The sequence below is a fragment of the Grammomys surdaster genome, unplaced genomic scaffold (genome assembly GCF_004785775.1).
Source record: "Grammomys surdaster isolate TR1022 unplaced genomic scaffold, NIH_TR_1.0 949, whole genome shotgun sequence".
Taxonomy (NCBI): Eukaryota; Metazoa; Chordata; class Mammalia; order Rodentia; family Muridae; genus Grammomys; species Grammomys surdaster.
The window spans coordinates 474,418-488,428 of record NW_021605368.1 but is presented as its reverse complement, the minus strand read 5'-3'; the positions used below and the strand labels follow the sequence as shown (position 1 = coordinate 488,428).

Sequence of the window (14,011 nt, the reverse complement as noted above, 5' to 3'; positions counted from 1 at the left end):
ATCAAATATATGGTCCAATTTGGAGAAGATACTGTGAGGTGCTGAGAAAAAGCCTTTTGTTTTAGGATGAAATATTCTTTACATATGTGTTAAATACATTTGGTTCATAACTTCTGTTAGTTTTACTGTGTCTCTAATTAGTTTCTGTTTCCATGATCTATCCATTGCTGAAAGTGGGGTGTTGAAGTCTCCCACTATTATTGTGTGAGGTGCAATATGTACTCTGAGCTTTTGTAAAGTGTCTTTTATGAATATGGGTGCCCTTGTACTTAGAGCAAAGATGTTCAGAATTGAGGGTTCATCTTGGTTGACTTTTACTTTGATGAGTATGATGTACCCTTCTTTATCTTTTTTGATAGATTTAAGTTGAAAGTTGATTTTATTCGATATTAGAATGGCTACTCCAGCTTGTTTCTTGGGACCATTTGCTTGAAAAAATGTTTTTCAGTCATTTACTCTGAGGTAGTGTCTGTCTTTGTCACTGAGGTGCATTTCCTGTATGCAGCAAAATGCTGGGTCCTGTTTATGTATCCAGTCTGCTAGTCTATGTTTTTTTAATTGGGGAATTGAGTCCACTGGCATTGAGATATATTAAGGAATAGTGATTGTTGCTTCCTGTTATGGAATTATGTTTTTGTGGTTATCTTCTTTTGGGTCTGTTGGAAGAAGATTACTTTCTTGTTTTCTAGGGAATAATTTCTCTTCTTGTGTTGCAGTGTTCCTTCTATTAACATTTGTAGGGCTGGATTTGTGGAAAGATATTGTATAAATTTGGCTTTGTGATGAAATATCTTAGTTTCTCTGTCTATGACAATTGAGAGTTTTACTAGGTACAGTAGCCTGGGCTGACATTTGTGTTCTCTTTGGGTCTCTATGACATCTGTCCAAAATTTTTTGGCTTTTCTAGTCTCTGGCGAGAGTCTTGTGTATTTCTGATAGGTCTGTCTACCTTTATAAGTTATTTACTTTTTTTCCTTACTGCTTTTAATATTCTTTCTTTGTTTTGCACATTTGGTGTTTTGATTATTATGTAATACGAGAACTTTTTCCTGGTCTAGTCTATTTAGAGTTCTGTATACCTCTTCTATGCCCACAGGCATCTCTTCCTTTAGGTTAGGGACATTTTCTTCTATAATTTTGTTGAAGATATTCATTGTCCCTTTAAGTTGGGAATCTTCACTCTCATTTATACCTATTATCTTTATGTTTAGACTTCACTTGTGTCCTGAATTTCCTGGATGTTTCGAGTCAGAAGACTTTTGCATTTTCTTTCACACTTGTGTCAGTATTTTTCTATGGTGATTTCTGCATCTGTGTTTCTGCCTTTTATCTCGTGCATTCTGTTATGATATTTGCATATTTTTCCTGATCTTTTTCCTAGGTTTTCTGTCTCCAGGATAGTTTCCCTTTGTTATTTCTTTATTGTTTCTACTTCCATTTTTATGTCCTAGACGGTTTTGTTCAACTCCTTCACCTATTTGGTTGTGTTTCTTGTAATTCTTTAAGAGTCTTTGTGTTTGTTCTTTAACAGCTTCTATGAGTTTACTTGTGTTCTCTTGTATTTTTAATAGAGTTATTAAATATTAAAATGGAATTCTTCTTAAAGAACTCTATCATCATCATGAGAAGTGATTTTAAATCTGACGCTTGCTTTTACAGTGTGATAGGGTGGGTATTCAGGATTTGCTGTAGTCAGAGAACTAGGTTCTTATGATGCCAAGTAACCTTGGTTGCTTTTTGTTCATGTTCTTGCTCATACCTTATGCCATCTGGTTATCTTTAGTGCTGCCTGCACTCACTGTCTCTAATTGGAGGCTGCCTTTCCTGTTATGTTGGTTGTGTCAGAACTCCTCAGAGTCCAGCTGTCTCATGTCCAGGGTCATCCCTGTGATATTGAAATTCTGGGTGTAAGAGCTGCTGGGAGTCTTGCTGACTCTGGGATCCTGAAATTCTGGTTTGACCAATCTCCTGAGATCATGTGATCCTATGTGTTCCTTGGTGTGTTAGTGCTCCTCATAGTCCAGCCTCCCCTGGGCTTTGTAGGATTGAATGCAGAACTGACACTCAATTCTGCCCAGAACACTGGTGCTGACAGGAAGGAATCTTTGCCACTGGGTGGAAGTTAGATCCTGGGTCCCTGTGGGTCCCAGTTACTACCTGTTTGGGGTAAGTGTAGCTGCCTCCTCACCTATGATTCTGAGAGTGTTAGAGCTCCTGAGAGTCCAGTCTCCTCTGGGCTTTGGGGGATTGGGTGCAGAGCTGACATTCAAGGTCTGCTCAGGGCACCTGCACAGACCATCATTGCTGTCTTCTATTTTTATTATTCTTAGGCTTGGTCTTGTCAATGGGTCTTGGATTCCCTGGATGTTCTGGGTTAGAAGTTTCTGTGCTTTGAAATCTCCCACTAGTATTGTGTGGGTTTCAATGTGTGTTTCAAACTTTAGTAAAGTTTCTTTTATGAACGTGATTGCCTTTAGATTTGGGGCATAAATGTTCAGAATTGAGACTTTCCCTTGGTAGATTTTTCCTTTGATGAATATGAAGTGTCCTTCCCCCATTGCACTTGATAACTTTCGGTTGAAAAGCTATATTATTGTATGTTAGAATGGCAACTCCTACTTGTTTCTTAGGCCTATTTGCTTGAAACTCCTTTTTCAATCCTTTTACTCTGAGGTAGTGTCTGCCTTTGCCATTGAGGTGTGTTCATTATGGACAGAAAATGCTGTATCCTGCTTGTCTATCAAGGCTGTTAACTTCATCAAAATCAGTAATGAAAATATTTGTAGTATTCCTAAATGTCAACAATGAGCACATTCACAACAGTCTAAAATATACTGGAAATAATCCTGAATAATAAAGTGAAAAACATATACAACAAATATTTTAAGACACCTTTTATTTTATTTACTCACTTTATATCCTGATTCCTGCATCCCTACCAATCACTCCCTCCACGACTCATGAAATCACATCTTCCCATGCATTTTTCTCCAAGTCTCTCTTCAGTTCCAAGGCCAAGGTCAGTGTCCAGTGGTTGAGATTTTTTTTTGACCAAATACTCTTTGAACTTATTTTACCCTGACAGGCCTCGTACATCTTGCAGAAATGTAAAGGTGAGGTGAGATTCTCATGCACCAGGTTATGCTGATGTTTCCCCACCTCAGAATACATTAGAGTACCAGAATATGGACCATCACACAGTGATCCTGGGCAGCTTTAAGAAATAAAGTGAAATTTCACACTAGAAGATTCAGGAACTATATATATAGGCCAAGCAGAGTTGAAACTCTCATGTACAGTTGATATTATTGTATTATTTTCATCAAAGTCAATGAGCCAATCTTAAATATAACATATACTCCAAGCCCTGTAGGTGAATCACCTAAGACACAGTTGCTCACAGGCATCAATGTTCAAAGGCCAGTTGTACACACAGTGTCGTGCTGTCTCTAGGTGTCTATGGAGATCAGTAGCCACAGGAATCTCCCATGAAACTGAAAGAAAATCACTAGAAGAAATCAGAGATATCCAGGATCTGACCTATCATAGCTCCTAGTTAGTAAAAAATTTCTTTGTAAGTCTCTCCAACATAAAATCTATAAATAGTTTATATTTAAACTAAAAAGACAAACTTAGAATAATCTCTCTTTAAAATGTCATAATGAATTTGTGACCATTCATATATGTTTCTGTGTTTTATCTGGATTTAGGAAACCTTTGGCTGAGGAACCCGAAGCCTAAATAGATGAGTTCTAGAATAATTGGTACACAATGTATTCTTTTATTAAGAATGATTACATTTGGGGCTGGGGAGATGGGTCCATGGTTAAGAGCACTAATTGCTTTTCCAGAGGTCCTGAGTTCAGTTCCCAGCAAACAGATGATGGCTCATGATCATCTCTAATGAGATCCGAAGCCTTCTGTCATGTTGGAAGACAGTTACAGTGTACTCATACACATAAAATAAATAAATCATTTCAAAAAGAATAATTTTTAATTTATTCCTTTTATGTTTTGAAATAATAATAATAAAATAAAATTATATATATTATTAACCCCTTCTCCTTTTCCCACCAAATCCCTTGATATATTCTTCTTTTCTCTCTTTCAAATTTATGGTTTCTTTTTTCATTAATTCATGTTGCATACACATGCACACACACACACACACACTCACACACACACAACACACACACATATATATGCATATATATGAATATATATATATAGATATATATTTATCTGTTTCTACTATGTACAATATATTTATAAGTAAATAAATAGTCAATAAATTCCTAAATAAATCTATATATTCTGAAATCCTTCAGTACAACCTTCAAGTCAGTACAATGTTAATTGTATGCAAATTATATTGGCAGAGCATTTGGTGTCGGATAACCAGTTATGATTGTGATCTTTAAAACTGTCTAATAAGTCTGGTTTGAGATTTTTACACTGTTAATGAACTAGTCATTTTGCTGTTTCATTTTTATAAATCAAATTAGAAAAGACAAGTTATAACTATTTTTTCACTCGTGTATATGTTTTACCCAATAAAGATAATGTATATTTTTAGAAATCCTTGCATATTTTACTGACATTTTTTATAAACTGTACCAGTTAAAAGGTAATGAATGACTATTGATCTTCATCTACATTTTTTCCATTTAAGTCTATCTCATCAGAAATAACAGAGATGTTCTTGATTCTGGTTATTTTTTCTGGGGTAAGTCAAACCTTGTGAAGAATCCAGAGTCACTGGGAACTTATCTTGAATGTTTCCTCAAAGGAAATGGTGAATATCCTGTGAAAAATAGGAGATGGGGGAACTCAGAGATATTTATTTTATTAATTAATTTATTTATTCATGTTATATCCCAATATGTCGCACCTCTCTCCTCTCAATATCCCCCTCCCTCAGATTTTTCTCCATCCCCCTTTTCTCTGAGAATGGGTAGGTGCCCCCAGGGTATCTCTCCACCGTGACACATCAAGTATCTTCAGGACTAGGTACATCCTCTCCCACTGAGGCCAGACAAGGCAGCCCAGTAAGGGGAATGTGATCTACAGACAGGAAACAGATTACAGGACAGTCCTGGCTCTAGTTGTTGGGGGACCTGCATGAAAACTAAGCTGCACATCTGCTACATTTTTGAAGGGGACCTATGTCTAGTTCATGACAGTTTTTGGTTACTGGATCAGTCTCTGAAAATGCCCAAAGGTCCAGGTTAGTTGACTTTGGTGGTCTGCCTCTGGAGTTCTTATATTTTTGGGTCCCTCAATTCTTTCTACAACTCTTCCACAAGACTTCCAGAGCTCTACCTAATATTTGGCTGTGGATTTCTACATCTGTTTTAATCAGCTGCTGGGTAGAGCCTCTCTGAGTACAGTTATTCTAGGCTCTTGTCTGCAAGCATATCAGAGTATCAATAGTGTCAGGGAATTTTTCTTGCCCATGATGTGTATCTCAATTTTGTCCAGTCATTGATTGCCCACTCTCTTAGTCTCTGCTCCATCTTTGTCCCTGCACATATTGTAAGCAGGACACTTGTTGGCAAAAGGTTTTGTGGATGATTTGTTGTCCTTATCTTTCCACTGGGAGTCCTACCTGGCTACAGGAAGTGGAACTACAGACTCCATAACACCTACTGTGAAGAGTCTCAGATAGAGTCACCATCATAGAGTCCCTGAATTTTCTCCTTCCCAGGTCTCAGAGACTATTTAAAAAAAAAAAGCCAAAGAGATATAGCATAGGTTGACCTGGAAATCTCTATATTGACAGAGATGACTTTGAAACTTGGATCCTCCTTCTGCTACCTCTTGAGTTCTAGGATTACAAGCATCTACTGTGTACTTTATTTATTTGATGCTGAGACTCAAAACCACAATTTCATGTGGGTTATCTAACTTGTCTAAATCTCTAGCCTTTTAGTATCTTTTGTAGACTCCATTTTATTTCTCTACATTCAACCAGTCTGTGGGCCCAAGGCTCATCACCATTTCAACCCTGATAGTGAAATCTTTCTGTTCTCACACACCACCAAAGAACAGGAAACAGCCATAGCTTGCCTCATAAAATAAAATTTCAGCACCACTTGGAGTATCTCCTATTTCCAACTTTGAGTAAGAAATGTCCCACATAGGCTCCCACATTTGAACACTTGTTTCCCAGTTGGTGGTGCTTTTCCAGAATGTTTATGAGGCACAGCCATGTTGGAGGAAGTATTCAATTCATGGTGGGCTTTGAGAGATTAAACTCTTAAGCAACTTCCAGTGTACTCCCTCTACTTTCTGCTTGTAGCAAGGGAAATGAAATCCTAGCTTCCTGTTCCTATGGATATTCCTGCCATGGACAAGCTCTCTCTTCCATAAGTGTTTTCCATGTTGTTGTTTTATCACAGCAACAGAAAAATAACAAATGCTATTTTCTTCCTACAATGCTTCTCATTTGTGGATTTTCTTAGTCTTTTTGTAATGGCTTTGTGTAAATCATATACATTAGCTTGGTCATCCACCATTTCATTAAAATGGATTTTTCTAACTACTGTAAATCCTAATCTCTTATTGGTCTCAAAAGTAGGAGAAGGGATTCTTTATACTTCTTTTTATATAAATTTTTATTAAAATATATTGATCATATCTAATATATAATATATCTATATAATATATACTATATATAATGTATATAATATAATTATATAATAATTACATTATACATAATACATCTAATATATTGATTATATCTAATATAGTCTTTTATTATTATTCCATGCATGTATACAGATATTTTGATAGCAATAATAACCAACTTAACATTCTTGCATTTTCCCATTCTTGCTGATCCGTTCCTTTTCCCAAGTAGCTCTCCTTTCTACTTTCATATTCCTTTTCATGATGTGTGTGCTTTTGACCCAGTAAATTCCACTGGGGTTGCTTACTAAAGCAAAGGCAAGAAGTCATTTGCAGGAACATGGGAACCTTACCAGTAGCTACTCTACTGAAAAAAAATCTCTCCACCAGCAATCAATAACATTCTATAGATGCTGGAATGAGGGGGATCTCATGATCCCTTACCCTAGCTACTGTTAACTGCTTATAAATGCTCAAAAAATGGGTACGGGTTTGGGAGCACCTCCTCTCTCCTTGATATTATATTGACGGGCCTAGTTTTTGGAGACCTTGACCAGTAACCACAGCTACTATGAATTCAAGAGTGCTGTGGCCATGGCATATATAGAAGACAATATTCCACATCATTCTATTCCATCTTTAGTGTCTTAAATTATTCTCATCCCTTCCTTCTTGATGTTTCCTAAGATTATACTGTGGGCTATAGATGTCTCATTTATAGAGAACACCAAAAGGGCACTTATTCTCAGCATGTTGGCTAGTTTTGAGTCTCAAATTACCACTTCCAAATATAAGACACATCTTTTGATCAAGCTGAGAGTAAACATATATACGAAAACAAAACGTGGCTATTTGGAAGACAATTTGATTTTCACATCATGTCCATATAGCAGAATAACAATGACAGCTTAAACACTATGATCTATTCCGTTTCCAACAGAGGCATTTGACCATGTTGACTAGACTAGCTCTGAACTCTTTTCAATAAAAATCAAAAAATGACTATTTACTCCATAGCATAATAGCCATTATTGACCAGTGAGCATATTTTTTAAGGATGGTTGAAGTATAGATCAGAGTGTCAACAGCAGAGTAAATGTGGATGACAATACCCTAATAACAGCTTCATCACACTGTGAGGACTATTCAGCAGAAAGGCATAGTCCAGACCACTCCCAGATTGTTTTCTTCATGTGCCACGACAAGAGTATAAGGATTTCTTTAGTAATAGGGTCTTACCAACTACTTTTTGTGGGCAACTGACAGCAGTGAAAATTGCCTGTATTATTTGGATCCTCAGACATTTTCCAGGCAACAATTCCTAGGGAAGTTTCCCAACGTTAGCAATGGAGCTTTTATTTAACAACCTATGACTTCTACAAGCAGTGTTTTCTACCTATGCAAGGTACCTTGACTAATATATTAATAAGCTTGAAACTGAGATTCCATAAGTCATTTTCATATTTACCATCCCATCTGTGCTTATACCAACCACCTCATTCTCATATTCATTCCCTCTATTTCCATATTAAGTGTTCTGGAATGACTCTTTTCTTAAGATGTCCTTTTCTTGTTCTCCTTCTAATGGCCTCTATCTAGCTTTCTGTTCTTTATATGTACTTCAAGTTAAACACGCTAAGAATTTATCTAGGATACTTATATAACAGAGAACATATACTATTTGTCTATCTGTGCCTGGGTTACCTCATTAAGTATATTTTCCAGTTTCATCTACTTTTCTAAGAAGTTCATGATTTTATTTTTATAATTGAATGACATTTCATTGTGTACCCACATCACAATTTCATTATCTATTTTTCAGTTGAAGGGCACAGAGGCTGAACCTGTTTTCTAGCTATTGTGAGTAGAGTTGTAATGAGTACAGATGTTCAACTACCTGTTAGAAGTATATTCTTAAGTACATAGGAGTATACACCTAACTACATAGTAGCATACACCTAAGTGTGTAATGTAGTATTATATACCTATGTACATAGTAGTGTGCACTTAAGTATATAGTAGTGTAAATCTAAGTGTATAATATTATACATCTAAGTATGTAGTAGTCTACACCTAAGTACATAATAATATACACCTGGATATATATATAGTAGTATATACCTAAGTAATTTGAATATAATTAATATGGATAGCTGGGTCTCATGAAAATCTGTTTTCAATTTTTTGAGAAAAGTCCACAGTGGTTTCAATAGTGACTGTGTGAGTGTGCACTCCCACCAGTGTTTCTCTTCTCCAACATTTTCTTTTTAAAACTTTTTTTAAATGTTATAAAATTTATTTAAACTTTGTATTATAAAGAAACTTCAAATAAAATATACCAAGACTAATGATACTCAAATTGTGTACAACTTAGTTAAAATATATATATGTGTGTGTGTGTGTGTGTGTGTGTGTTAGAATTCATATTCAAAAATAAGCTGTGAGCTTCACATTAAGTGTTATACTTTCAATATCGCCTCAATTTATGCAATTATCTATGACCAAAACCGCAACTCTGTGTCAGACATAGAATTGAAACAACAGTTAGCCATATATTCTCTTTCAATACTTTTGCTAATTACCTATATCTACTCCTTTCTCATCCCTTCATATTTAGATTTTCTTTCCTTTTCCCAAGGCTTCATACACATTTTGTCTTTTTTTTTTTGTTTTTGACGATGGCCAATTCACCTGGAGTGAGATAAGCTCTCAAAGTAGTTTTTACATTATTTCCTTGATGGCTAATAATGTTAAAAAGTTTAAAAACTGGGGATGAGGCATTTGTTGTTCTCTTTTTGGTAGCATTCTTGGGTTTCTTGACACAGGTTTTGCTCCATTTGTTTGTTGTCTTGATGTTGAATTTTTTTTTTAATTCTTTGTAGACTCTAGACACACATTTCCTTGAAACAGGTAACTACAAAAGGTCTTCACCCATTCTCTAGCCTCCATCTTTGTCTTGTCCAGTAGGGCATTAAACAGTGTTCCAGGGAGGTCACTTGAAAGAGAGAGGGGGAAAACAGGCAAAGATGCAAAAATGGCAATCTGTCTATAGTCTGATCAAATCGCCGATTTTACTTTTTTTCACACAGGGGTTATATACACAAAAAAGCAGGATGTGGGGAAGGGGATGACGCAGGAGTGTGGGTGTTCAGGGTGAGTACAGATATCTTCCAGAACAGAGTATCAGCTGGATGAAGGTTCAGAGGACACATCACTATGACTCAACTATGATTCACTTGTCCTTATCTAAGTTGGTACTATTAACCAAGGTTACTTATCTACAAGGTCTTTGAGTATTCAGTCTGACAATTTTCCACTAAAGCTGCTTGTTTACAATAGCTTCTAGGCATCTGTTTCAGTGTTTTTCTACAGAGACCCAAGACTTTGTGTTAGCGGGCATGTAGGTCAGGCCTATTGCTGATTTTAGGACTATGGCTGATTTTAAGCCTTCAGTGTATAAGCAGGGATGCTCCTGACACATCTTCACATGACTAATGAGTTCCATTGGTTCATAAAAACCTTTTAATTTAGCAAGGTCCTACATGTCCATTATTGGCCTTGTTTTCAGAGTGGGATGATTCCTATATGAAGAAGTTTTTACCTGTGCCACTATATTACTTTTTCCTTTAGCAGTTTTGTAGTTTTTGAGGCTTCTGTTGAGGTTCTTGTTCCACTTGTATTTGGTGTGTGTCTGTGTATGTGTGTGTGTGTGTGTGTGTGTGTGTGTATTTGTGTATTTCTGTGTGTATTTGTGAGTGTCTGTCTGTCTGTGTCAGTATGTTTACAGGATGAATGATTAAGATATAAACTTCTACCTATAGCATTCCAGTTTCCAAAGCACAATTTACTGAAGATCTTATGTTTCCCCAAAGTATATTTTTGTCATTTTGTCAAGTATAAAGAGCCTACAGTTGTGTTAACATATGTCTTAGTTTTCTAATCCATTAATCTCTATGTCTATTTTTGTAACAGTGAAATGTTGTTTTTAATTACTATATCTATGCAGTATAACCTGAAATAAGGAAGGTTTTTTTTCCAAAATTGGTTTGACTATCTGAGGGTTTTTTTTTTTTGCTTTCATATGAATTTATTATTGAATTTGTTCTTTTAAAATTTCATACATGTGGAAATTACATTCTGATGCAAATCAATTTACCTGTGACCCACCAGTATAACCATGATCAGGATCATCTGTGAGACTGTTGGACTGAACTACCAATTGAAACCTAGTAGGGACCTCAGTCGGTATACAACTGAAGATAGTTGTAAAGCCAGAATCATGTCACCCAGAATCCTTCAGTATCTAGCAATTCAGCAGGAATTAGTGATGTTCCATGTGTCTCCTCTCCAACTTGTGAATCACCATTGATGAATGTCAGTCTTGTCCATTGCAAGCAGTTTCAGATGATTTTACTTGATGAATTTACTCTGCCATGCTCACAAGCCAGCATTTTAGAGCACTTCTCTCTATCTTCCAACTCCTACATTCACTCCATTCTCTCTTCTGCAATAATCTCTGAGCATTAGAAGTGATTTTTTTTATAATGAACCATTTAAGAATGAGAATTTAACCATTTTGTATGAATTTTAAAATTTTTTAATTCTGTGGATAATGACATTAAAATTTTGATTGGGATTTTGTTGGAATGCTACACTACTTTTGGTAGGACAGCCGTTTTGTTGTTGTTTTGTTTTAACATTAATTTCCCTAGTCTTTGAGCAGGAGATTTCCCATCTCTTAATGTCTGCCCCACCCTTTTGTGGTTTTCATTGTAGAGCATATATTACCTCTTTTTTGTATTCATGACTTTTCTATTGCTGTGATAAAACACAATGAACAGGGCAACATATAGAATGAATACTTTGTTTGGGACTCATGGTTCTAAAGAGATAAAGGTATGTCATGACTATGGCTGGAAGTATGACACCATTCAAGTAGGTGCAGTATTGGAGCAGCAATTGAGATCTAACACATTAATCCATATACAGGAAGCAGAGAGAGCTTACAAAATGGTGCCAGTTTTTTGGAACCTTACATCTCACCTCCAGTGATATATTTCCTCCAGCAAGTTCACAGCTTCTAATCTTGCCAAAAGATCCACCAATTGAAGACCAAGTATTCAAATGCCTGAAATTTATAGAGGACATCTCTTTCAAACAAGCACACTGTGGTATGCTTCTTCTGGGGCATTTTCTTGAGGCATCTCTAAACAGACTTATTTCTCTGATTTGTTTCTCAATTCATCATTGGTAGATAGGAAAGCTATTAATGTTTGCATGTTAATTTTATGTCTTGTCCCTTTGATAAAAGTCTTTATCAGATCCAAGTGATTTCTAGCAAACACTTTCAGGACTCTTATTGATAGGATTATATCATCTAAAAGTAAAGGTATTTTGACATACACATAGTATATATTACATATCATATATCTTATATATAATATATTATATATCCCTTCCCTTTTGTGCGTGTCTATGTATAGTGGAGGAGTACATGTATGACCAAGTATGCAGATGGAGACCAAAGAACAACTTCTTGTGGATTTAGGACATTAGGTTTTGCTGCAAACGTCTTTTCCTCTTGAGCCAGTTCACTACCCTTTGATGTGTCCCTAAACTTGGTTAGAAAGTATTTAATTTAGAAGTTTTTAGTAGATATTCATCATAGATTTTAGTCTACACTTTTCTTTTTTATTGAATATGTGACTAATTTTTTTCAAAGTAATGCTTTAGAAAAATACTTTGGTTGTGTACCTTTTTTCCTAATTTTTTTTCTCCCATGATCACTGTTCCTTTTTATTTTTTATTTTTTGTTGTTGTTGTTGTTGTTTGAGACAGGATTTATCTGTATAGCCCTGGCTGTCCGGGAACTCACTCTGTAGACCACGCTGGCCTCTGAAATCTGCTTTCCACTGCCTCCCAAGTGCTGGGATCAAAGGCATGCGCCACCACTGCCCGGTTTTTTTCCTTCTTTTATGGAATAGTTTGAGAACCTTGTTCTCTGAATGAATGTCTGGAAAAATTCACCTGAGATTGAATTTTTTTTTAGTTAGAGATTATGTTAATGTTTGAAAACTCATTGCTTATTACAAGCCTGTCTAGTTTTTGAGGTTTATTTTGTTTACTTGTGGAAGTGTTTTCCTTTGCATATATGTGTGTTTGATTCAGGTGTCTGGTGCCTAGGTTTTAATAGGGCATTGTGAACTATCAGGTGGATACTGGAAATTGAATCTTTGTCCTGTGGAAGAACAGTGAATGTTTTTAGCTGCTGAACTTTCTCTCAATCTGTGACTGCTTAATTGTTTTAAATGTAATATTATAATCATTTTTGTAGCTTTAGATAGATAGATAGATAGATAGATAGATAGATAGATAGATAGATAGATAGATGATAGATGATAGATAGATGATATAGATATATAGAGAGAGACAGAGACAGAGACAGAGAGAGAGAGAGAGAGAGAGAGAGAGAGAGAGAGAGATTCATCCATATCTTTTAGGTTTTCAAGTTTAGTGGTATGTGATTTTTAAGGTAAACTCTAAAAATTTTTTGAATTTCACTTGTGCTGTCATAATGAATGATATTCCTTTTGTGTTCTACTGTATTAGATTTGACATTTGCTGTTTCTTTTGGTTAGTTTACATAAGATTTGATCAATATTAGTATTTTGAAGAAAAGAACTCTCTTTCATCACCTGTTTATATGTGTTTTATTATTAATGCTATCTCCTGTTTTTCTAATTTCTACATAGATGTCACTGATATCTTTCCAGCTACAAAGTTTGATGTTTGCTTTGTTCTTTTTCCAAATTCCCTAGGTTAATCATTAACTATTATATTAGAAATCTCTGATTTCTTAATGTACGTACTTTGAGCTTTGAATGTTCCTCTTAGGGCTGTTTTCATTATATCATACAGGTTAGAGGATGTTTTGTTTTCATCTCCGTGTGATTGTAGGAGTCTTTTTTTCTTGACTTCATCATTCAGTTGTGAGTTGTTAAATCTCCATGAGTTTGTTTGCATTCGGGAATTTCTCTTTTCATTTATTTGTAGCCATTTCACTGTTTTTCAGTATAATATAAGAAATTCTTTCAACTTATATTGATTAAGACTTCCTTTTTGAACTAATATCTATCTACTTGAGTGATAGTTCTGTAGGATGCTGAGAACAATGTGTATTCTGCAGTGTTTATATTTAGGGTTCTATAGATGTCTGTTAAGCCAGTTTTATCTGGGACATCATTTAATTTTGTTTACTTTTTAATGAAATGATGTGTCAACTATTCAGAGTGAGACTACTGCTTATGACTTTATATCTACTAGTATTTTCTACTAGTATTTTTACTAGTAGAACTGGGTGGACATGTGATTAAAATTACAC

General features: G+C 35.4%; 1 protein-coding gene across 1 annotated transcript in view; it reads left to right on the top strand.

Moving 5' to 3' along the window:
- Window positions 1-2,948: 2,948 nt before the first annotated feature.
- Sult2a1 (sulfotransferase family 2A member 1) overlaps window positions 2,949-14,011 on the top strand; it is a gene marked incomplete at its 5' end in the record, with an annotated part of 37,583 nt that continues 26,520 nt past the window's right edge. The window contains 3 exon segments of the mRNA XM_028782991.1: window positions 2,949-2,982; window positions 2,985-3,023; window positions 4,673-4,795. Coding sequence (XP_028638824.1) covers window positions 2,949-2,982; window positions 2,985-3,023; window positions 4,673-4,795 — 196 coding nt within the window.